Here is a 26,363-nt window from a genome sequence, read left to right on the forward strand (position 1 = left end):
GCATTCTCAATCATATTATCACCCAAACACACTGATATTCCCCACTGGAAGATTATATAAAGGTTTCAATATGTGACCCAGTGCTGGGCCATTAAGCGGTGGTTGAGGACCACAGATTGACATGACATTTTAAATCCCGGTCAACATGCTATCAGTATCGGCCTAGACATGGTGAATCAACAAACTCAAGTGAATTCCAACAGGGGATGGTTGCATCCAATTGGTGTAAGTGTGGCAAAGTGTTGATCAGGTTAATGAGGCGGCCTGTGGGGATTAGCAAACAGGAACAAATAGCAGGAATGACGGTGCCATCTGCAAGGTGTGACTCGCGTCACATCTGTGTTGCTTGTGCAACATAAAGTCAGCAGGCTGTAGAATACCGTGCTGTATTCTACAGCCTGCTGCCTCTGCTGGCCAAGGCCCGATAAGCAATGGTGGAAATAGTGATGAACTGAAAGCAATGCCGAGGGTGTTGCCACGGGCAACTGGATGGGGCCATATGCCGGATCAACGACTGCACTGGCGATTAGTGAGACTTTCTTGAGAATAACCCAGAGTTAAGACAAATCCAAGAAGTCTGCGTTTCATTTTGTGCCTGGCTGCCCTTTTAAAAGCTCATAAATGAAAAGGGAGGAAAGGATGGAAGTGGTTCAATCAAGTTGATTAGCAGGGAGAACGATCATGAGGCCTCCCCCCTCCACTCCTTATTTATTGGAGTCTACAGTGACACAGCAAACAGATAAAGCATCGTATGTGCTTATGTTTTTGTCTTTGTCCCTTGCTACACCTCAACAAGCTCAAATCAAAAATGAAGATGATGATGCACTGTTTTCAAACATCATGACTCAGACCTGATGTTATGTGCTGCAATGATTTTTTTGTCCTCTCTCGGTCTCTCTCGCTCTTGCTCTCTCTCACACTTTTTAAAGCCCCCAAGAAACAATTTCTTTTAGGTGGACAGTAACAGTAATCTGTGGCAAAAAAAAAAGGTTTGGTTGTGGGTTGAATAAACATGCTCATGTCTAGCAGGGGCTTAAAGCAATTTTTTTCCAGTCTATCTCACTCTCTTCTTTTTTTAAAACACATTCGCTACGACACAAATGCTGTGGGGGCTGAGCTAAATGCACATGGGTTGTCTCCAGCAACATTATGTTCCACAGTGTTTTTTGGTGAGATCAATGTCACCTTCTAGCAAAGCTCTTGCAATAAGATGGAGAAAAACTAGCGTTTTCACACAAGAGACCTTCCACTGGCAACAGTTGAAGCTGAGATTCAGCTTTGCTCCTAGTGTTGTATTTCATTTTAAATGAAGTTTTTTTTTTTTTTTTTTTTTACACCTCAGTAGTTAGCACACAGCACTTCTGTACTTGAGGGGATATTCTTACTTCTTTTTCAAGTTTTTTGTCATGTATGCATCGTTATCTTGATTGTTTAATTTTCTTTGCACTTCACAGTTCTCCTTGACAAGAAGTTGTACGACCGCATACAGTATTTTAACCGCATACCGTATACTAACTAGATATATTTGTGTTTCAATTAAATTTTTTATTGATTGATCAATTTATGTCTGGATTTATATTCAGTCTATCTTATTATTTGTTCTATAAAAAATATATATTTCTGAAAAATAATTAATTTAGATCATATACAATTTCCACTAATCTCATTCAATTTAAGGAAACATTTTATATTGGGGTATATAGGGGATTTATTTCTTATTTCCAAGTTCCAAGTTACTGCATATAGCGCAATGTTAATAGACAATATACTGACAAACGTGCTAGAGGATAAAACAGTGAGTGAGCTTCTAGTTAACGACGTCAGCGACCACTTGCCATTGTTTGTGATCTATGATTGCAAGTACAGGGAGGACATGGACGTCAATAAATACATCTATAAAAGAGTTAGAAATGAAGAATCAATGACAATATTTAAAAACAATCTTTTTAAAAATAATTGGAACATAGTTTATGATGCAGAAGACGTCGATATAGCATATGAATCATTTCTGAAAACATTCCAAGTATTGTATGATAAATACTGTCAAATGGTAAAATGGACTTTCATTTATATAGTGCTTTTCTACCTTGGGTACTCAAAGCGCTTTACACTAACTAGTCATTTTACCTACTGATGACGCAGCATCAGGAGCAACTGGGGGTTCAGTGTCTTGCTCAAGGACTGTCCTATTAAAAGATACGTTAGAAAACAAAAATAAAATGACAGCCCATGGATAACTAAGGGTTTACAAAATGGTTGCAAGAAGAAAAACACTTTGTACAGAAACTTTAATAAATGCAGAAATATAGATACCCAGTACAGGTTTGCGAGGCCGGAGATTGCCTAGTAGACAATGAACAAGGCAACCGCAGCGTGGCTGATTATTCAGTAAAGCATCTTAGCCGCGGAGAGCGCCTTCGGGGAGACAGCGCTACATGGAATCTTTCGAAGGGGCCACCACCCTAATTTAAAGGACGAGCTTGCTGCTCGAGACGAAACCACCACCTTGGAAGAGCTGATCGCACTGGCCATTCGGCTCGTCAATCGACTACAAGAACGCGGGAGAGAGAGAGACGGTGAACGTGTGCCTTTCACTGTGCCTTCCCGGGGAGGGGTGATGGAACGAGAATGGACCGTCACCGCTCCTTCCTTGGCTCCAGAGTAGACAGAAGCCAGCAGCGAACCCATGCAAATTGGAGGGGGTGGTCTTTCTCCCGGCCAGAGGGAGCGTCGGATGCGCTCACGCCTTTGCCACTATTGTGGTCAACCTGGTCTCGTGATCGCCGCCTGCACGCTGCGGTCGGACCGCAACACCCACCATCAGTCAACTTATTGGGGGGCTACATCCGAGAACTGTGAGTATAATAGAGACTGTGGATAGGTCGGCGGCATAGCGGACAATACACCACGTCGGCGGTTGCTACTGGCTGGGGAGATGGTATACGTTAACAATCGTCTTCGAGCTGCAGAATTTGTCGGTGTCCCACGCGTGATTCCAAAACGTGAGGAAATCAATTTAGAATGGGTGCCAGCCGATTACCATGATTTACGGGAGGTTTTTAGTACAGACCAGACACTCGCCCTACCGCCCCACCACCCATATGACTGCGCCATCAATAATGTGCTGGGATCAACCCAGGGCGGCGGCGAAACTGTACAAATTCTCACCGCCCAAGCAGGAGTCGCTCTGCAATTACATTTTCACCTTAGTGTCCGCCGGGCATATTCGTCCCTCCACCTCTCTGTTTCACAGCAGGGTTCTTTTTAACTGACGGGAAGGACAAAACCCTGCGTCCTTGTGTCAACTACCATGGTCTCAATGAGATTACAGTAAAAAACAAGTATTCCCCTGTCCTTGCTCGATGACGTGCTCTCGGCACTGCATCAGGCCCACATATTCACCTAATTGGACCTTCGCAGCGCTTACCACCTTGTCCTCATCAGAGAGGGAGATGAGAAGAAAACCGCATTCAACACACTACTTGGGCACGTCGAGTATCTAATCAGGCCGTTCAGACTCACTGACGCTCCTGCCATGTCCCAGAACATGGTTAATGTCATCTCACACGACATGATCAACCTGTTCTGCTTCGTGTATTTAGACGACATATTGATCTTTTCCAAAACCCTGCAAGATCATTGGCAGCATGTTTGCCTGGTCCTACAGTGCCTGCTGGAGAGCCGTTTGTTGGTCAAGGCAGAAAAATGCGACTTCCACCTGTCCTCGGTCCTGTTCCTCGGGTTCATTGTGGAGAAGGGTCAGCTGCGAGACGATACAGCCAAAATCCAGTCTGTGGTTGAATGGCCTTCTGCTACATCAAGAAAATAACTCCAAAGATTCCTGGGGTTCAACAATTTCTGTAGGTGCTTCATTCGCAACTATAGTACGCTGGCTGAACCCCTGACATAACTCACTTCGAGCTAGGTACCATTCACATGGGGCTCCAGGGCAGAGGACACCTTTCGTCACCTTAAAACTAGGTTTACGAGCTCTCCTGTTCTCTTGCACCCGAATCCCAAACTTCCGTTCATGGTTGAGGTTGATGCGTCTGACTCAGGAGTAGGCATGATTCTGTCCCTGCCATCACTGGAGGATGGCAAGTTACATCCATGTTTGTTTTTCTCATGTTGTCTCTCGTCAGCAGAATGAAACTAATGTGGGCAACCGAGCACTCCTGACGGTCGTCTTGGCGTTGGAGGAATGGAGGCGTTGGCTAGAGGGCACGCAGCAACCTTTCACCATTTTCTCTGACCATAAGAATCTAGCCTATCTCTGCACTGCACGTTGCCTGAACCCTCGGCAAACCCAGTGGGTGCTATTCCTCACACGCTTCAATTATGTTATCATCTTTCGACCAGGTTCGAAAAATGCCAAACCGGACGCTCTGTCTCACATACATGAGGACACTGCCTGTGAAAACCCACCTGAGACTGGGTCATCGGAGCCCCAGTGGGAGCTGGAGGAACGACTTCAGCAGGCAGCAGGAGCCAGGCATGTCAACTGCCTGAAGGATAAACTGTTTGTGGTACCAGAACTCCGAACTGCAGTATTAGAAAGGGGGCACAGCTCCAAGCTGGCGTGTCATTAGGGTACCAGCCGGACTTTATACCTAATCAGTCGGCGGTTCTGGTGGCCGGGCTGGAGGAAGGACATTTTGAGTTATGTAGTAGCTTGCACCACATGTGCCCGAAGTAAGGCAACTCATCAACCTCCAGCTGGTCTGATTCTTCCACTGCCCATGCCATCTCAACTCATACTGCTCTAGACTTTGTAAAGGGTCTGCCGGGCAAGTCCATGTGAAGGAAATCATATATTAGGTTGTTATCATTATGTGCTTATTTCTTGTCTAGAATACTGTGCATTTCTATCCATATGTGCAGTCCCAGTTCATCTCGCCCCAGGCCTTAGATAAGGCCTTAGATAGACCTGTTGACACAGGAAAGTGTGAGTTGGGACCTTGGCCCAGGTTGGTGGCACCCGACTGGCCCTTTTTGTTATGTCTTGTAACGTGCAATGCTTTGCTGAAGGAATAAAAACCAGGCAGGAGCGCTTGGGCAGTTGAATTAGTGACGGGGAACGTACGAGTTCATTCGCCCAAGCTTTTTCCCTCCACCATGGTATAGAAAAGTCAACCTTGGCTGGTCTGAGTTACTCTTTTTGTTGCTTAGCAGCTAGGCTTGTCCAAGTCTTCTTTTAGAGATTTCTCTGACAGTCCACCATCATGACAGTGGTAGATCGCTTTTCCAAGATGGTCCACTTTGTCACGCTCAGCGGCCTTCTCACCGCCCTGGTGACAGCACAGCTTTTATTTAAAAATGTGATCCGTCTGCATGGCATATCCTCTGTAATTTTTCTGACAAAGGACCCCAGTTAATCTCTCGATTGTGGAAGGGCTTCGGAAGGCGTCCACCAGTCTTACCTCTTGCTACCACCCCCAATTCAATGAGCAGGTGGAACGCGCAAATCAAGTGTTGGAATCCTCCCTGTGCTGTGTCTGCCAGCAGAACCCGTCCGTCTGGGTCACTCAACTCTCCTGGGTTGAATATGCCCACAAATCTGGTTCTTCATCTGCCACTTGCCCCATTCCATGTCATCTACGAATATCAACCAGGGTTTTTCCCTCCCAGGAGAAAAAGGCTGTGGTGCCTTCTCTCCAGAGCCACCTACGGCAGGCCCAGAAGGTTTGGAAGGACACCAAGGGCGAAAAAGCCAACTGGAGAACTGGCGACGGTCCGTGGCCCCGCAGTACCAGCCGGGACAAGAAGTTTGGTTGTCAACCCGAGATTTGCACCTCACCGGGTCCTCCAAGAAACTGAACCTGAGATTTGTTGGGCCCTTGCCACCATCCATGAAGGTCCAGCCAGTCTTCCACGTCTCTCTGCTCAAGCCAGTCGTTTCCAGGGTGCTGTGTCCTCCCGTCGTGCCTCCTCCGCCTCCTCCGCCTCCTCCTTGCCTGGTCAATGGGGATCTAGTTTATGCAGTGAGAACTATCCTGAGAACTATGAGCCCGAGGAGTGCTCGTGGGTCCCTCGGTCGTGGGTCATGGATTTGGGATTGTTGACTGATTTTCACAGGTCTCACCCTGTTAAGCCTGGAAGTCTGCCAGGGGGCATTCTTTGGGAGGGGCACTGTTGTGTTTTCTGCTTTTAAATTGTGCCTGTTGTGTTTTCTGTTTTTAAGTTGTGCTTTTTTTTTTAGGCTGAGTTCACAATCCCCTTGTCATAAAGGATGCCTTTTAGGTTGACCATAGTCCACCACGAAGGCTTTATAACCAGCCGGCTCAGGATTTGTTTCCACGCCTGGCATGCGCTGTCAGTTAATAAACCATCATTGAATATCCACTTCCTCGTGTGGAGAGTGCCGGCTCTCCAGCAGGCACTGTAGGACCAGGCAAACATGCTGCCGATGATCTTGCAGGGTTTTGGAAAAGATCAATATTTCGTCTAAATACACGAAGCAGAACAGGTTGATCATGTCGTGCGAGATGACGTTGGGGTCCTGAATCCACTCGGGTTCCGCGGTTATTCATAACACCACAGGTAAGTAACATGTGCTGTTAATTACACAAATTAGATGCATCAAATGATTCTTCAAAGGGTGCCAATACTTTTGTCTGGCCCATTTTTTTAGTTTTGTGTGAATTGATGATTGATTTGACTTTTTTTCATTCTCTTTTGTGTTTTTTAATTGCAAGTAACATAAATGAAGATATTACTACCAAAGCATTTGTAATTGCAATAATTTTCTGGGAAAAATTGAGCATTATCTGACAGAACTACAGGGGTGTCAATACTTTTGGCCAGTGTGTGTGTGTGTGTGTGTGTGTGTGTGTGTGTGTGCGTCGTGCCTGTGTGTGTATATTCAATCACCTTATATTGGATGCAAATCCAGAATTATTACTGTGTATATGATAGTAATGGGACATGGATTAGTGATTGACCTCAAGTGCAGGAATTGTTTTGAGTAATATATTTGTGTGTGCCCTCGCCCACCCCCTTGCAAGTGTTTCTCTTGAGGATTTGTGTTTTAATATTAATCCCATTAATTGAATGCCTGAAAATATATTGGCAACTGTGACCCTCCTCATTTTCATTACTCCAATCAAAATGAAAATCCAGTTCACAAGAGGAACAGTGTATTGGAAGCAATTGAGGAAGAAACAAGGAACAAAACAGAGACTTGTATTGCTCATTCTGTTATGCACGCCTTGGCCACTGGAATCGCTATATAACAGACATCACTGAAATTCTATTCAGCCATTTCGATAGCCAGACAAGCACACAGGAACGCATGCTCAACAGAAATCACTGATGTGTAACTGTGTGCTTCACCTTGCGCATTAGCATACATTACCTGCTTTTATGATTCAAAAATGTGCCCTGGCTTGAAGCATACGTAAATGATTTACAGCAGCACACGAACATGATTTACAGCAAGATTTACAGCTCATGTCCTCAGCAGACAAAATCGGTGCATTTGATACAGGGGTCGAACATTTTCAATCATCCTTTATTTGATGAGTATGGAAAGACCACATTAATGTAGCGCAATCTGTGGCTAACAAACAAGCTAACAGAGAGAAATAGCTAATCCCACTTTCTAGGTGGTGGAACAAATTGCAGGAACAACACAGACTCTGTGTAACCTGTGCAATCCACAAAATACATCATGGATTTCAATTATTGCGTGTCCGCCCCGCCATGCTGTGCCAAGCCGTCGCACAACCCCAGCCAATGCATGGGTCTCCGCTTTGTAGTTTTGACCCTCAAGAGACTCTGTTGCACACCACATCTCTGCAGGGTCAAACTGCACTTGTGCAGGGACTACTCGTCCAAGTTGTACGATTTGATTTAAAAAAAAAAAAAGTTTCTAAAAATTCCGAAAACAAAAAGTTTGTGTCAATAACACTCAATTGCATGCTTCATTTATAATGGGTGAGTACATAGATTGTTCATTTTAACTTTCATATATAGATAGAATTGTGGCTCAAACAATAATATAAATTTGTACACGTTACACTAACAATTATTAGGATGAAAATATTTGTTCTTTTTGTCTTGATGACAATGACACAGAAAAGGAAAACCAATCACTTTTGGCTTCAAGTAAAAGACAATCGTGTCCATGTGGAGTGCTTTTTCTTTGTAAATTTGGATGTAGATCACGTTTTTTTTCCTTTCTGGTGCTTTTTGAATTGTGGAGTTGACCATGGCGCACGGCAGAAGAACTGATCTTACAAGTCATGTGTAAAGTTGGTGGACCATTGTGCAACAACGCAGCCACGACAGAGTGCAGCTCAGTGGATACGCTGATGTGGAACCAGTCATTCATCAACATGCAGCGGTATGTTGAATCCAGGGTATAGTTTCCTCCCCAGGCTTTCATAAAGCTAAGCATTCATGACCCATTTCTTCCTGTTCTAAGGATATTTGTTTGTTTACTGAAGTGGCTTTGACTGGTTGTCGGGGGCTGCATATCATTCTTGTGACGCTGTGAATGAGTGTTTATGTTGTCACTCTACAGTGGTGTAGAATTTACTTCTGACTTCCTTGCCCTAATTAAATTGGGTCATGAACAAACTGCGCAAACCATAACTGATGGACTTATGAAACTTTTTGAGGACAAAGGTTTGAATTTCATGATGTCACTGTGTGCATACAAACAGTGCACTCACTGTGGGAGTGACTCTGACAGTGACATTGAGAACGATTTTTCACGAAAAAAAGGGTGAGTACCAAACCCCCCTAGTGTTTGCATAGACTCACTCTGGTACTAATGTGAGTAACTCACGAAAAAAATTATGTGCGCCCCTGTCTATAGCCTGTCATTATCCTCACTAGGATCGCTGGCTTGCTGTTGCCTATTCGAGCTGTATTTGGGCAGTTGGTGGGGGACACCCTGAATTGGTTGCCAGCCAATTGCAGGGCACACAGAGGCAAACAAACACTCATATTCACAAAGACACCCAAGGACAATTTGAAGTGACCTACCATGCATGTTTTTGGAATGTGGGAGGCGGTCGGATTGCCCGGAGGAGACCCACGAGAGCACAGGGAGAACATGCAAAACACACAGGAAAGCCGGGTCCAGCTGGAATTGAACTCAGATCCCTTAACTGAGAGCCGGTAGGTATGTAGGTAATGTCAATATAGTTCCCATTGCTGAATGTGTTCCATTATCTCAGTGCTTCTCAATTAGTTTTTGCGAAGCCCCCCTAGGAAAGAGAAAACATTTCATGCCCCCCCCCCCCCCCACTTGACACAATGACTAAATAAATAAGATCATTCATTATTCTTAAACAATGTAGGTATAAGTATACGTAAAATGGTATAAGGTTTAACATTAACAAAAGAAAAATAGCAATATAAATAAACTTTCAACAAATGCTAACTTTTTAGAAAGTTTATACAGGTTAATATGGATCAGAAAAAAAAAAACAAAACTTAAATATCAATCCTTAACTAAACCAGGAGCGTTTTTGATCAACTTAACAACTGAAAAAAAATGAAATTAATAAATAATAACTGTTAATTGGTCTGTAAAATTAACACAGGACGAATATCATCATTTTAGCCCGAACAAAAAAATTGTGATTATTGATCTCTAAATCGCATTAATCACTATTGTGAATGAGAAAAAAAAAATTGACAGCAATTTAAAAGGTTTACAACTCCTGCACAGACTTTGGCAATGAGAGCGCCACTGCACCATCTTGTGCCGTGAATATGCAATTCCACTTCACAGCAAACGCAAAGCCTGTTCCCACAGAGGGGCCCGCCCCACTATTTGAGAAGGACTGCATTATCTGGAGGTCAAAGGGACATGCTGATCAAAGCAAAACTGTGTTTCAGCCACATATGTCCTTCTCTCACCACCTGTAGCAAACACTCACCTGTACTTCATACTAGTGTGGCGCCCGATGGCCTCCTTCATATGCGCATGACCCTGAGGGGTCTGTCGTGACCCTGGGCCCTCCCGTGTCTTAACTGACCCTTGAAAGCTGTAGTTTCCATTGCGCTCCTGTCCACTCCCTCCTCCACCTCCTCCGCCCGCTCCTCCGCCACTACCACCTCCACTGCCGCCACTTCCTCCGCCGCCTCCTACTCCTCCGCTGCTGCCTCCCGGGGGCGGAGCAGTGCGAAGGCCACAAAGTCGGTCCTCGCTGCGACTCTTGAGGTTATGCTCAGTGCAAGCAAAGGACACCTGCATCTTGACCCTGGTTTCCGGGGGATAACTTTGGTAGCGGGCACTTTCACTTCACGGAACTTTCAAATCACGGAACGTTCACAAATGTCTAATTGAATCGTGAATAGTGCTTGAAAGGGTCTCCGAGGTTAAAGATTTTGTCTGAGAGTTCCAGGGGGAGGGGGTGCAGAAGAGTGTCCAGCCTTTAACATGACGCATGCAGACCTGCAGTCTGCTCCATCTCCTGTCTTCTGATACAAACCTGCCAGAAGGCTTCCTGACTTTTCACAAGATACATCAGGACTGCAGTGCACTTTAGATTAAAAAAAAAAAAAAAAACTCAAAGGTGTTTGCTTGCTGTTTCTGGGGAGTGATCTTTGGGGAAACCTCGGTAAGAGGGGCTGACAAACATAGGCTTCCGGGGCTTCAGCTGAGGTGACTTCTTCCTGCCTGGAGCCGGAGAGCTCGCCGGCGTGCCGCAGTAAAGACACATACATCCTCACTCATGGCGTTGAAAAACAGCATTTTCCTCCCGTATTCTTTTATTTTTATTTGTCGCAAGGCGGGAAAATACAGGCTGACATGAAAAATTCAGTGCATCATCATCATTCCTGCAGCAGTTTCACGCACGTCACCTCGATGCCAGGGGAAAAATAAGGCGACAATAAAGGGAAAACGACATCAAAATCCAACGAATTAATTTGGTCTGAATTACCTTCTTCAGTGTGCCAAGCGGCGTACATGCTGACAGCTGCCCAAGTAGTGCGCGGCTCTCCTGCTTCTTCGTCTCGCACAGAATGGAACGGGGCTTAAAGCGCTGAGCATCGTAAAGCCGCAAATCATCTTCAAAAGCTTACAGTCAGCCTCATCCCTTCATCAGAACTATGTATTTTTATTATTATTATTTATGCCCTTCTTGCTTTTTCCAGAAGCTCCCCAAAGCGTTCATGACACAGAGCACATCCCCCCCCCCCCCCATCTCTGTTTCTCGCTCGCTCTCTTGCTCGCTAGCGCTTCCATTCGTCACGCGGGTGAACGTTTTCCCCACAACATGCGTGTGCCGCTTATGCAATGTTGCCTTGTGGCTGAATTGGAAATAAATTAGAAGCATCGCGTAATGACTTGCGCACATGCATGTCCCTCATCACACATCAAGCTCTAGATGTGAAGACATGTCTGCAGCTCTGCATCTCATCCACTACACCCATTTATTTGAATGAGCAACCATCACAATTTCCACTGCACATCTCTGCACATCTGTACCCTCATCAGATGCCTATTACCCCATTTGCTACTTCATCACACAATGTACATAAAAAATGATGACTCATGTTGTAGTACAGTATGTGCTCAAAATATGCGCACAACACCTACCAAAAAAAACCACCCATGGTTGCAAATAATATTGCACACATTCATCATTTTCTGCCAGTTTGCTTATTTCAAATGGAAGCTCGCGTCGGAGCATTTTGCAGTCCCAGAGCAGATTGCATGGCAGCTTTTTGGAACTTTTGTTGAGCTGGTCTTTTCCCTAGGAAGGAAAACAACTCCGTGTTGTATTTCCTTTTGACGACAAACAAAGCAGATATTATAAAATACTGTATATTGTTAGACTAGGTGAAATGCAGAAATCGCATTTTAGAGTAAAATAAAGTCACACACATTCATCAGGATTTCTGCTACTTTAACTCTGGTTATAAACTGCTGAAATTAAATCGGTGCATTTTAAAGTTATTTGCCTGGCCTCGGCCAACAGCTGCTTTTCACTTACATTGGAATCAAGAATGCTGATAATCCTTTCAATGTTCCACGTGAAATTAAACCCAGACTTTCATGTTAAACTCTTAACTAATGTGAAGTTTGGTCATATATTTCCAGGGCTGAAATGTACCTGGTCCAGTGTATTGCTGCTATGTTTCTTTTATGTCACATGTTTTGTGATTTGCAACCATATTCCATTGAGGTAGTCTACTGCGGATTATTTTACAAATTATACAAACATCTGTACGGTAGTCCACGTTAATGCTGTCCTCTAGCGGCGGATCTCACATTCAAAATATTGTGCTGTTTTAACACTAATTGAAATTAAATTTTCTTGATAAGATCATTGCGTTTAGATGCTGATTGGTTACGTTAAACATAAAGGGAGAATTTTGGATACTCACTTATGAGTCCTCAATTCTTTAAAAAAAGTGCATTCCAGTCTTTTTCAAAGATATAATTTTGGATACAATGTACGATAATAGATGCGTAGCAGGCAAAACACACACACACACACACACACACACACACACACACACACACACGCACATACAGTGGACCCTCGAGTTATGGCATCCCTCGTGTGCGAGTTGAGATTTCTAGCGTTTGGCTTTACTTGTATGCTTGTCCAAGAAAAAGAAAAGTATTGTTGTCCGTTCCTGTTCATCCGGTGGCCGTAGACACAAGATACGGGGGAAACCTCATTTCCAGGGCCGGATTTGCCCGTCCGGGTAAATAGCCCTCGCAGGACGGCTCGAAGCGGTGCTCGACTCGGTACAAACGGCAGCGGGAAGGCAGCGCCAGTCTCAACCGTCACTTTTATTTTTATAAATACAACAGAGAACTGCACAGCACTTCCACAGATTTGTTTTGTATGTTAAGACGTTTTTCTCAGAAACAGCCCTCCCTCTGCGCATGCGTCCTCTTTTCTTCACATTCTCCTTCGTCTCTCTCGCGTGATCAGCCACCCTCTCTCTCTAAGCAACACTATTATATATTTGAACGAAATTCCACAAGCTTATCTTGCTTGAATAAAACAATAGATTTATATAGATTTAACATTACGGTCAAAAACCGTATGGCTCTGGTCTGTAATCAGTCAACTGCCCCCTGTGATTCAAGCCCCATGGCTCTTAAAGGGCCAGTGTCAGGCACCTCTCGCCTTCCCTTAAAGGGGCAGTAACATTTTCTATTGGGCAGTGAAAACAACCGCAAACAAACAACTGTCCATCCTTTGACCATACAACAACAGAAATTTATATTAATGCTGTTCACAGAATCAATAAATTATTCCAACGCTGTTAATTGGCTCATACACCTGGCTTACATTTTTTTCACGTTACGGTGTGGAGTTTTTTCTTCTCCGCTTTACAAGTAACATCAACAACTGTCATGACCTGTGGGGTTTGTTGTTTGTTGTTTTGCCTCCCTCATGAGGCGTTTTTAGGTAATTGCTCTTAATTTCTGTTGGGTTCAAATTGCCTCCGCTGCAACGTGTCACTAAAATGCTGGTCTGCTATTGGTCGGCGTCTCGATTCCCTAAGATACTGGTCTACTATTGGTCAGCGTGATGAGGCCACAAAGATGCTGGTCTGCTATTGGTCGGCGCGCAGGGTCTCAGAGATGGCTGCCTAAAGACTTGATCTCGTGTTAGAGTGCATTCAATATCATATTTATTATGCATTTTAGTACTGAATTAAAACTTGAATTGGCTATCCATGAGTTCCAAGATTGCTCGTGATGTTAAAGAGAGAAGTAAGAAGACGATTAATACGGAAACAAAAGCTGGAGATAATCAAGAAATACGAAGAAAGCCAAGCTAGCCTAGCCTAGGCTACCCTTACTAGGAAATATGGCCAAAACAAGCGTCACTCAAAGATAAAAAAAAAATACTTTATGTATTTTTTATTTATGATGTTCTTTAATTGTATGCATGTATATTACATATAAGTAGCACTAACTACTATTTTGATTGCAATTTTTAATGTGTATAGACAATGTGGATGTTTTTAGCTGAGGTTTTACACACAGTAGCTAATTAACATAAGTTTGGATTGCCCGCCATACAGCAAATTTGCGTTTTGAGCCCACCTGCCCGCTGAATGGATTAATCTCATAAACTGGGGCCTACTTTGGATATGCAAGGTGTTCCAAAATGGTTGACCCCATTCTGATGGATCTTGATGGAACTAAATACACTTTATGTTGAAAGCCATGAGTTTTATTGGTTAAATTCACAAAGAAAAGCACAATCGGCCCTCATGTTACGAGATTAATTCGTTCCGCAGTTGGGCTCGTAAAGCGAATTCATCTTACGGCGGGCAATCCAAACCTATGTTAAATGGGTAATGCGTTCCACAGTAGTATAGTAAGTGCGATGTACATATAATATACATGTATACAATCGGAAAACACGCAAAATGTCTTATCTTTTGAAGTGAACAGCATTTCTTAACCAGAAAAGATAGAACTGCCAAACGTTACACGCAAAAACATGAACTGTTTCTACACAAGCTGTCAAAATTTGAGGTAATTCCAACGAAAACGGTCAAAATTTTTGGCCTACGAAATGGGGTCAAACATTTTGGAACACCCTGTATATATGTGTGTGTGTATATATATATTATATATATGACATCCATATATATATATATATATATATATATATATATATATATATATATATATATATATATATATATATATATGGAAACGAAGCTGGAGATAATCAAGAAACACAAAGAAGGCTAGGTATATATACTACAGAGGTAATGTGTGCTACTATTTCATGGGAGTCTGGGGTTCGAATCCCGCCGGGGGCACACATCACCAATGACAAAAACATCACCCAGTAAGGGTCCTTAGGAAAGACCCCTCATGATGTACCTGCCTACCTCAGCATGCGTGAACAAATAACTGATAGACGTCGCAAGGGTCAACAAGGCGTCAGTTGCTAGGGGACCAGAGCAAGAGTGTATGTGGTATTATCAAAAGCCCTCTTCATTCCAACATTGTGTCAGAATTATTTGTGTTTAAAAAAACAAAACAAAAAACTGCCAATCCCAGAATAACTTCAGCCAGCACTTTCAAGTGAGCTGTAAGCAAGTCAGTGAGACAAACACCCCCCCCCCCCCGCCCCCCACTGAGACTCCAACATAAGCCACCCTCAAAAAACGTCAAGACAATTCTACTCACCTTTGAAATGTCATTCAACGCATGAAAGATCTTTCTGAGTCAGTGCTGTGCGTCTAACATCGCCAACCTTCCATTCAATCACTACTTAAATATGCAGTATCCATGCACTAGTCACAAGAACTTGCGCAATAAAAGAAAAACTTGACATTAAATTGATTGCCATCCCTTTTCACTATTTTAATCCATCTGCATCAACATGGCACGGGCTTCTGCGCAAGCACGGATGGATATGTGATTGGCCGTATAGCTTAATAGACGGCTGTAATAGCCAACCGAGTCATTAGATCACCATCTAGAAGCCTGACGTTGAGCGTGACAAGAGTGGATTCTCACTGCAGGAAGGCCGTGCAATGCTCAACAAGCAAGCTACGTGGTGTTGGCTTTGCCTGATTGCCCTAGAGGCGTAGTGTAGCTCTTAACTAACCTGTCCCGACTTGGTCATATTTCTGACTGGTTTACCAGTCGCGTGAGCTAACCCTGGCAAATAGTTCAGCTGGGAATGCATTTTGTTTTCAAAGGTTCAATTTGGTGTTTGGAGCTAGACTGGATTTGCAAACGTCAATTGTTTAATCAAGGCAGCAATGAGACACCAAAGCACAGCTGGACACACACTTTTAAAAACTTCTTGGGACACCCGAGTGGATATACAGTATTGTACATCTCTGTTCGAAGGTAAAGAGAGCTCCTCAATGCACTACGGCGCTTTTAAAACACTTTTGGAACACCCGAGTGGAAACACTGTGCAGTATATCTCAGTGCCAAGAGAAAGAGACCTCCATAATGAAAAGGTGAAGAAAAATCGGGAAGTATTGAAAAGACTGAGCGATTATGACCGCTGTTTGTTTTGGTGAGTGCAAGCTTTTTTTTTTCTTTATTGTTTCATTTTCAATATGTTTGTGATATTATATATATATATATATATATATATATATATATATATATATATATATATATATATATATATATATATATATATATAAAACACAAACATATTCAAAATGAAACAATAAAGAAAGAAAAGGCTTGCACTCACCAAAACAAACAGCGGTCATAATCGATCATTCTTTTCAATACTTACTTTTCAATACTTCCCGCTTTTTCTTCACCTTTTCATATATATATATATATATATATATATATATATATATATATATATATATATATATATATATATATATATATATATATATATATATATATATATATTAGTAATCCCCATATTAGTAATCCCTCGCTGTATCGCGGTTCATCTTTCATGGGTTCGCTGCTTCACGGATTTTTTACAGTGTGGATAGATTTTACAGCCCACACCAGGTCTGTCTGCCTACATAGAGAGCAACGCAGAAATGCACACCTTTGGAAATTTGACTTTCACCTAGATTTCTTTTGTAATAAATTGAAATTTCAAGTGTATAGTTATGATATAAGAGATTTAACTTTAATTTTATGTTTGGGCATATCCGTTTATAAAAATCGTCTTGCTCAGAAAAAGAAAGAGCACATTTACTGCTCATAACAATGTGCGGTTTACGGACGAAGAGGCATAGCTGAGACACTCGAGTGACAATGTTTCCAACTTTGTATTACTACATTAAAATGATTGTTTTAAACAAATTTGGTGCTTTAAAACAGGTTTTGATTTTTGGTTTTATTGTATAGCTTAGTATTGCATTTTAAAATAATCAAAAAAATAAAGCTGGCTACTTTGCGCGTTATTTTTGGAACATAACCCCCGCGATAAACGAGGGATTACTGTATATATATTGTCACGACTCCCTAAGATACACTTCTGCTATTGGTCAGCGGACAGGTCACAAAAATGGCTGCCTAAAGACTTGATCTCGTTTGAGAATGCTTTAAATATAGTATGTATTGTGCATTTTAGTGCTTGCTTCAAACTTTAATTGGTTAGCCATTTGCCCCAAGATTGATAGTGATGTTAAAGAGTGAAGTAAGAAACAAAGCTGGAGATAATCAAGAAATAGGAAGAAGGCTAGGTATATATAGTACAGTGGTAATGTGTGCTATGTTATGGTTGGGGGGTTCGAAACCCTGCTGGGGGCACACATCACCAATGACAAAAACATCATTCAGTAAGGGTCCTTAGGCAAGATCCCTCATGATATACCTGCCTACCTCAGGATGAGTGAACAAATAACTGATAGACGTCACCCGAGTCAACAAGGCGTCAGTTGCTAGGGCACCAGGGCAAACTGATGAGAAATGGGTTACTGGAACAAAACAAACAAAAAAAAAACACAGATGGACAAGGACAGAAATTACTGTGTTGCTGGAATGCTGCTATACAAGCAATTCCAGAGAGAGGATAGGCCTATGCTTTACTTTGACTATGTTTTACTGATATAAAACCACAGTATAGTTACTTGACTCGAAACCTGTTGATTTGAAAGGATTTGCATTTAATTAACTCAGACATGCATTAAGTATATTAATAATTACATTGTATACTTCAAGTTCAGACATAATTCATTGTTTTTCATAAAGAATTATGTCATTATTTTTCATCCTTGAAATGTATGAAGAAAAAATTGCAGTGAAAATGTGTGCTAGTAGAGGACCTCAACCCTGATAACTTCTGTGTTTTCTAATTGTATTTATTTTATTATTATAAAATAATAATTAAATAATGTATTATTATTATTATTATTATTATTATTATTATTATTATTTTAAAGACACTTTTTGCATCTTTCAATCTCTTATTCTCCCATGTACACTTCTTAGACTTGTTACATTTCTCACATTACACTCTACTATGCCAACATGTTTTGTACATCTGTATGTTCATTTAATGTTAAAAAGTTGAAGTTGTTCAACAAAGTTATATAAAAAACAGACTAGTAGTTACACTACAAAAGATGGTAATGAAAATAAGATCTCGTGGGAGAGGATGGAGGGCCAAATCAAGTTCATTAGTACCTACATATTTCAGTTAGTTGTTTTTTCCTTTAAATATCAAGTAAAATCAAAATACATTATCCACTCCTTCTGATGTGGGATCGCAAATTTAAAAAAATTGACACTCCTTTCACAAAACACAAGTAAATGGATGCAATCGGAAAGTTTTACTTTTACAAAGCCATGACATTATCCCATTTCACTGTCGAACAGTACTTTGGCACATTGTTTGCCACATCAAGTAACAGCCATAATGCTATGGCGTTATATTTGTGCCACAATTACGAGTGCGCGGAAAAAAAATTTGAGCGTTGAAATAAAACTGAGCGAGCGAAAACCGATTTTGAGCGCAGAGAAAACGTCCTTGAAAAGAAGTTTCTCGCTCAAAATTCCTTTTTGCTCGCTCGCAATAGCATTCTCGCGCTCAACATCTCGCTCTCGTTCGCGATACTCCTCCCTCCCTCGCTCAACATCACGTTTGCTCAACATCGAGCTCTCGCTCGCTCGAGTCGTCCTCTGCGCCCGCTCAGTTCTGCTCACGCGTTACGTTTGTGCCACAAAACCAGCTAATCAGAGCTTGTAAAAGCACATTGATTGACAGCTTGGTATCCAATGAGATTGCTTGTTGCGTCACATCGACGTGGGCGGGAGGAGGTGGGTTTATATTATTAAAGTACAAAAACTAACAAGGTATTTCTGTCAAATGATACAATACAGTAATAATAATAATATTAAAAGTAATTCTTCAGCCCAAGTCCGTGTTGACGCACTCTCGTTTGCCCTTTCCAGGTGAACACAGGGCAAACAAGAGTGCGTCAACGGATAGCGTACAAGCAATCTCATTGGATACTGCTGGCCTATTCTAAATGAAAAGAGATAAAAACTCCACATTGCAAGTTGAAAGTCGTGCTTTTACAAAGCAGTGACTTCAATCCGATTCACTGTCAAACAGTACTTTTGGCGCAGTGTTTGCCACATGAAACAATAGCCATAATGCCTCTCTAAATAAAGATAGATATTATCTTAGCTGTTATTATGTAATACTGTGATTGATGAAACCAAAGTGTTTAAAAAGCTTCAAAGTAAAGCATACCTTTCACCAACGACCGTGTGTAATGGCGTCTCCTTGTGGCCTGGCGTATTTACGTTGTGAGAAGATCAATTTACAAGCTGCCATATTGTTTGCTCTTCTATTTCGCCCCTGCAGCCCGACAGAGGTGGTGCTAAAAGCAGGGAATAAGCCTTTGCGCACGCGCAAGACGAGAATGCATACTATCAAAAACATCATGTATATGACATTGGGGACATTTATAAGGCAGCGCCACCTGGTCGTCTGTCTCTCAGAACCTTCTCGCGCATTGGTTTGCATGCCATAGGAGTACCACGCTTTTTGCGGTTTATTCATTTATTTCCTTTAGTCACTTGTAGCCCGTTGACTGTTCAATTGGGGTTGCGGTTTACTCCCCGCCCTGCGGTGGCTGTGACACTTGTGTTGGTTTATCCTCGTTTAGTTTGCGCAACGTTTGCTGTGGTTTTGCTTCACAAGGGTGAGTTGCGTTGTTTTGTGTGCTTTTTGTGTTTTTTTTCTTTTGTGATTTTCGCCGTTTCCTTGTTGTTGTTTGTCACACTTGAAAGTGCACACTGAGCCCTTAAGAAGCATAGTGTAAAACAGCGAGGCCTTACCAACCCTCCCCGAGACCAGCCAAGACCGAGAAAGCCAGTCCAAGTTAACGGGCGGGGAAGTCAAAGAGTGAAACACTTGACCCAGCAAATGGCGAAGTTGGAGAAATCTCCAAAATTGGTTTTGTGGCAATCCAAACTGTGACCGTAAGTGGGTAAAGGATTTAAGGGTACCTGCCTCATACAGGTCCCCCAACATCAAAATGCCCCTTAGGACACAGGAATCCCAGTGAAATGGAGACTTGTTGATACACAAGCTTGTATTATTCCAGATAGGGGCCAATACGTGAAGGTTGGGATGAAAACAGAGTATAGATGCAATCCTCTTCCAAACATGTTGCAAAAAAGACACCACGGGATATGTCTTAAACACAACAGGGAGTTGCATGACAGTCAAGTGCCACAAGGGAAGAGGGCTATAGATGAAGCTCTCAAGGGCATGCCAAGAGGTTGCTCTTTCAGGTGGAGGGCCCAGTGAAGCAGATGTCTCAGACCAAAGGCATAGTGGTAGAGGAGCAGATTAGGAACACCTAGCCCCCCTTGGTCAGTACGCTTCTGCAGACGCAGCAACTTGATCCAGGGACGTTTACCATTCCATAGAAATTCATTACAAATCTTGTTGAATGGGCAAAAATAACAAAGCGGAATTCTCACAGGGAGCGTCTGAAAAAGATCATTGAACCTAGGGGTACAAATCATTTTAATAACATTAACCTTACCCCAGAGAGACAAGAGCAAGGGAGTCCACCGTTCAACATCTGCCTTGAAAGAATCCAATAGTGGTTCAATATTGACCCGGACTAAGTCCAAAAGACAGTGAGGAAACAGAACCCCAAGATATTTTATGCCCGACTGTGGCCATTTGAAGTTACCAGGTCTAAACAGTTTCACAGGGCAGCGAGGAGTCAATGGGAGGGCCTCTGATTTAGTCCAGTTCACTTTGTAGCCCGACACGCGAGAAAACTGATTGATTAATTGTAAGAGTGCAGGTATGGACCGTTGCAGCTGTGTAACCAGCATTAGGGCATCGTCAGCATATAGCATTATCTTATGAACACTTCCAGCAATCTTGAGTCCAGGAAATTTGGGGTCTTTACAAACGGATACTGCTAGAGGTTCCAACGCTAAGGCAAAAAGTAGAGGACTTAAGGGGTAGCCCTGGTGGGTGCCCCGAGAGAGGTTGAATGGCTGTGATATAAGCCGGTTTGTCATTACAGAGGCCTTGGGGTTATTATATAGAAGTTGAATCCAGGAAATAAATTGTTTACCAAATCCATAGGCCTCCAAAGTAGCCAAAAGGTACGTTCTGTGGGACAGACTACCGGGTGACACTGCCTTATATATGTCCCCGTTGTCATATACGTGATGGTTTTGATGGTATGCATTCTCGTCTTGCGCTTGCGCGAAGGCTTATTCCGTGCTTTCAGCACCGCCTCTGGTGGTCATACGGGGCTCATAGCACCACTGTTACATACATAACCGTCTTTTTATTTGCAGGGGTTTTTCTTTGTTTGTTTGTTTTTGTATTTGCAGTTGTTTTTTCATTTGTTTGTTTGCTGCAGTCCTGTTTTGTTCGTGTAATGCCATTTGCAACGCGTTTTCCCCAGTTGGCCATCATAGTATGCCCCATAATGCACAGACTATGACTGATGACAATTTTATTGCTCTCGCGACCCAAGTGTCAATAAGTGGTTCCGGTAGAACCACCTCGTCAAAGTGCAGGCAACAGTGAGTGCTTTATTGTTTTCTATCCTTAAATATGATATGAAATTATATGACCCCTAAAATGTTTGAGATCCTGCTCTTTAAAAAAATAAAGTGTGTGTTTATCTGTTTGTGTTCAATGTGAATTGTTGAACCAACATTGCTAAGTAAACTATTGCGTGTGAATGTTTTTTTTCTTAATGTTAATGTTAAAAAAATAATAATTATATTTAAAAATATATAATGAAAACACTCCCATGTGCAGTCCTGTTGTAATTTTTTTAAGATAAATATATTCACGAAGTGTATTTCCATTTGTTGTATTGTGACTATATTTTGTTCAATTTGTTTTGAGGCAGCCAATGTCCCATGCCACTGAAAACTATCTTGAACAATGTAGACAGGCTTTTCTTTGCTTCTAGTCTGTCGAGCAAATCTTTATTTACATCCTCACAAAGTCAGTAAATTTGCTTCCTATTACGTTATTGTGAAGGGAATCATATATTAGGTTGTTATCATTATGAGCTTAGTTCATTGTTACCCATTTATGCAATCCTAGTTCATCTTGACCCTGTCCTTAGATAGAACTGTTGACGCACGAAAGTGTGAGCCGGGACCTTGGCCCAGCTGCCGGTGGCGCCCGGCTGGCTCTTTTGTTGTGTCTTGTAATCTGCTATGCTTCTATTCAATAAAAGCCAGGGGGGAACGGCTGGGCAGTGGAAAACTAGCGTTGGAAGACCCACGAGTTACATTTGCCCAAGCTTTTTTCCCTATGCCGGCATAGAAAAGTCAATCTTGGCAGGTCTGAGTTACTCTTTTTGCTGTTTAAGCAGCTAGGCTTGTCCTAGTCTTCTTTTCTGAGATTTCTCTGACATTCTAACTTGGTCCGTTCGAGCCGGATGGTTAAGAAGCCTTCTCTTCGGTGGACGATCGACGACAGCTGAACCAATCGGTATACCGTCGGAATCCGTTAGATTCTGGAAGCCCTCCTTTCCACGAGGCCAGACGTCGGACACCGCTCACCGGAGGAACGCAAACACCATCCAACGAACCAGAGTGACTCGACCAGCGGAGAGATTGCAAGAACAAAAGGTCAGTCTGACGAGTCTGAATTGTCCACCGGATGTTAAACGGGCGGTCCATCGGACCTTAAACGGGCGGTCCATCGGACCTTAAACGTGCGGTCCATCGGACCTTAAACGAGCGGTCCATCGGACCTTAAACGAGCGGTCCATCGGACCTTAAACGTGCGGTCCATCGGACCTTAAACGAGCGGTCCATCGGACCTTAAACGAGCGGTCCATCGGACCTTAAACGTGCGGTCCATCGGACCTTAAACGTGCGGTCCATCGGACCTTAAACGAGCGGTCCATCGGACCTTAAACGAGCGGTCCATCGGACCTTAAACGTGCGGTCCATCGGACCTTAAACGAGCGGTCCATCGGACCTTAAATGTGCGGTCCATCGGACCTTAAACGAACGTCGTGACGGGTTCAGTCTGACGAGACTGGCTGGTCCATTGGACCTTAAACGTATAGTCAATTGGACTTTAAACAAACGGCCTGACTTAAAAAGGAGAAAGTTTAACATCCGGTGCACAGTTACTGATCATTTTTGTGATGTATGAGTGTGGAATGAATGTGGAGTGGTTGTCCTGAGTGACGGGAAATCTAAAACTGGTGAAACGGTCGTGAGTATAAACACCTGGGGATATCCGCCTTTCGAGGTAGAAGCTCGGTATCCGACACGACACCAGGCACGTAGCATTTCTCCCGTGACGAAGGAAACATAGTTAATCATGAGGAAAAAAAAGAAATAAGTCCTCCGAGGCCGCAACTCGCCCAAGGAGGCAAAATGGGAAAAGGAATGTTGTTGTTTTGTGGATGAATCGAAGGAAAAAGTACGTCGGGCAGAGATAGATAGCAGAGAAAGTACTAAGTATGTGGAAAAATGGAAAATCCAATACGGTTTTTCAGGAGACGTGGATGATTGTGGTGGATTGGAGAAAGTGTTGCGGAAGTTGTCATTGAAGGACAGGGAAAGGATTGAAAACAGTGATGGTTAACAGTGGTTTAAATGCAAGGCTTTAGTTGACAGAGCCAAACCGAAACGACCATGGAAGGTGGCTGAGAAAAAAAAAAAAAAGGAAAGCAGATGATGATTTGACCGCAGCCACTAACCTGTCGGCAACTAACACAGCCAGACAGTAAACCCAAATTAACGGTGGAAAACAGACACCAACAATTCGTACCTGAGTTTACCACCATATTCTTAAACCCAGACACCTGAGGTTTTCAGAGGCGGAGTTGACAACCAGGCAAGACCGTGGCCACGGCAGTAAGACCCTTTTCGGGACAGGGTCTCAGCTCCACATCTGAGTACTGAGGGTTGACATGAAGCCAAAGGAGTGATGCCATTTGAAATGGTGTGTGCAAAAAGTGTGTCTTGTACGTGCTTAACAAAGTCCGCATATACGTTGTAAACTGCATGTTGTGTGATGTGGATCTGCGTGTGTATCTGTCAGTTTGCTGGTATGTAACTATTGGTGTGTTACATGTTTGTATGTTAGATTGTTAGAAATAAACAATGATATTTGTTGAAATTTGGCTAAAATACATTGTTAGATCGGGCTTGATCTAGTCTGCATGGTTAAAAGTCAAAATGACAAATTTGGGATGGTTTCAAACCTGAGGTTTGTGGGCAGAAACTGGTCCATTCACAGGGTTAATTCTCAGCACACAGGTGAAATGAGAAAAATGGAAAAATATATTATGGGATCAGTTGAGACTAAATTAAGAATTAGGATGTTTCCAAATGCTAGATTAACTGGCAATGAATAATTAGTGGTTGAAACACAAATAAAATACACAAAGTTGTTGTGTTGATATGAGGCTATGCCAGGGGTGGATAGCCAGATGACGTTGAATTATAAATGTTGTGTTTTCATAGCTTAATAACATGTAGGCATGTTGTCGTATGATAGCCAGCTTGGGAGACTGTGGTATGAAAATGAGAAGTGATTGTGAGTGTAAGTTTGTGAAGCTTGCTCTGTTGAAATTTTCACACAGTTTGCTGCATGTGTTGCTGTTATTGTTGTTGTCATAGTTGTGAGAATTGTCGTTTTTGCTAAAGTTGATTTTGTTGTTGTTGCTGTTGTTGTTCTTCAAAGTGGAAAATATTTGTAATTGGCAAATTGATAGAGACCACTGAATTTGTTAGAACAAAGCTGAAAAAAAATTTCAAATAGCAAAATCGATAAAAGAGAAAAAGTTGAATCTGGAAATAGCAGCAGCCACTAAATGACCTGTAGAAAAAATAAAACAGCCAAGTAGACACCAAACAAAGCTGCTTGCGAGAATTGCAGATAACAGGACAAACAGAGGCGCGGAGAGCAGGGGTGGCAATCAGAGGCCTCTGCCTCCCTTTTTGATCGTGACTGCGACCTTTTTTTCGTAATTTATCCTCCACTTTCTGAAAACAGGAATGCGACCCTTCTCTACCAACCACACCTGTATAGAAAATTGCATAGACACGTGATAGGGAGTTGTATTTCATGATCCAAGTAGCAAACCCTGCATGTTAAGACAAAAGGAGGCAGAAAGGACAGAATTATTTTTGTATACTGGCCCTGCAAAATACAAGTACGCAAAAGCGGAAGAAAGCCTGGCACCTTACAAAATATGAATTTAAAAGGTAGAAGATTGATGCCTTATATGCAATAATTGTTTGAAGAGATTAGCATGATAGGATCAGGTCTTACAGTAAAATAGATTCAACTGTGCAAAAGGAGGATGAACCAGTTGATATGTTAATTGTTTGATATAGTATAGTTTGCAAGAGTTTTTCTAAAAACAAATCGCATTATGGTAGATAATGGATAAACAGGCTGAACATATTGACAGCAGCTGAGAAAATGCAAGGCTAAATGGAACTATACGACAAACAAAAATGTAGATGTGAGTGACCAACACTCAGAGATTAGATAAATCGACTATTCAGCTGAGAGTGGAGTAGAAGAAGAAAAGTAGAAGAATGTAGGGGAGAAAACAGACATTCTGGTGTGATGGAGAAGTGGAAGTGTGTTGTGTTGGAAACAGGAATTGTGGTAGCGGAAAAGAAGGATGTAAGAGAGAGTTGAAAGACAAAATTGAATGCATAAGGATGTTGGCGTTGTGGCAAGAAAGATTTTGGGCAAGTGGAAACAAATGGAAGAAGGTTGGCAGAACTAATGAGATAAGGATGGCAGAATTGTTACTGACAGACAAAAGGAGGCCATTGCGAAAGCCCAAAAACTCAGACTAAAAGACAAATGATGTCATTTTTGAGGCTGATGAATTATTGTAGCATATGGATTCCAAAATTTGTTTTGAATTGACTAGGCCACTGCTTGATATCAGTTATGAAAAAAGCTGACGAGGCAGTTGACAGTGTGAAATTGGAATTGGTTTAATTCATCCGTATTGACACTACCGGATTACAGCAAACCATTTGAGCAAAGAGTGACCGCTAAACAGGGATTCATGACTTCAGTTTTGTTGCAGAAGCATGACGGGAAACTGAGGCCAGTCAAATTTTACTCTGAGGAATTGGATGCAGTTGCTGGGCCGACCCCTGAAGGCGTTCAGGTGGTGCTGGCCGCAGCATTGGCTGGGGAGGCTTCAGTGGAGGTTGTGTTGTTTCACTCCCTCACGTTGAGGGTTCCCTATGTATTTGTTTTGTTGCTGGAAACCCCCCACCCCAAAAAATGACACTCTTATCGCCTGCATGACATTTATATTGCACCGCGGTTCTTGTATCACAGGGACACATTATAATTGTTAAATGTGGAGCATCAAACCCAGCGACACCTTTGCCCACGCCTGTAGACGGCACCCCACACGACTGTGGAAGCCACGCCCAAATTTCCACCAAACCAAGA

At 42.5% G+C, this 26,363-nt stretch overlaps 1 protein-coding gene across 2 annotated transcripts in view; it reads right to left on the minus strand.

Annotated features, from left to right (window-relative positions):
- LOC148409161 (voltage-gated potassium channel subunit beta-2) overlaps positions 1 to 26,363 on the minus strand; it is a 71,899-nt gene that overhangs the window by 41,419 nt on the left and 4,117 nt on the right. The window contains exon 1 of one of the 2 annotated variants that reach the window (XM_088440895.1): positions 9,894 to 11,149. The exons of the other annotated variant lie outside the window; for it this stretch is intronic. Within the exon in view, the coding sequence (XP_088297021.1) occupies positions 9,894 to 10,210 (317 nt within the window). The 5' untranslated portion in view covers positions 10,211 to 11,149. Of the gene's footprint in view, positions 1 to 9,893; positions 11,150 to 26,363 lie in introns of those variants that run through there. 2 annotated transcript variants of the gene reach the window in all.

This window comes from Hippichthys cyanospilos, chromosome 18, assembly GCF_059441005.1.
Source record: "Hippichthys cyanospilos isolate Australia breed blue-spotted pipefish chromosome 18, RoL_Hcya_1.0, whole genome shotgun sequence".
In the NCBI taxonomy this organism is placed as follows: domain Eukaryota; kingdom Metazoa; phylum Chordata; class Actinopteri; order Syngnathiformes; family Syngnathidae; genus Hippichthys; species Hippichthys cyanospilos.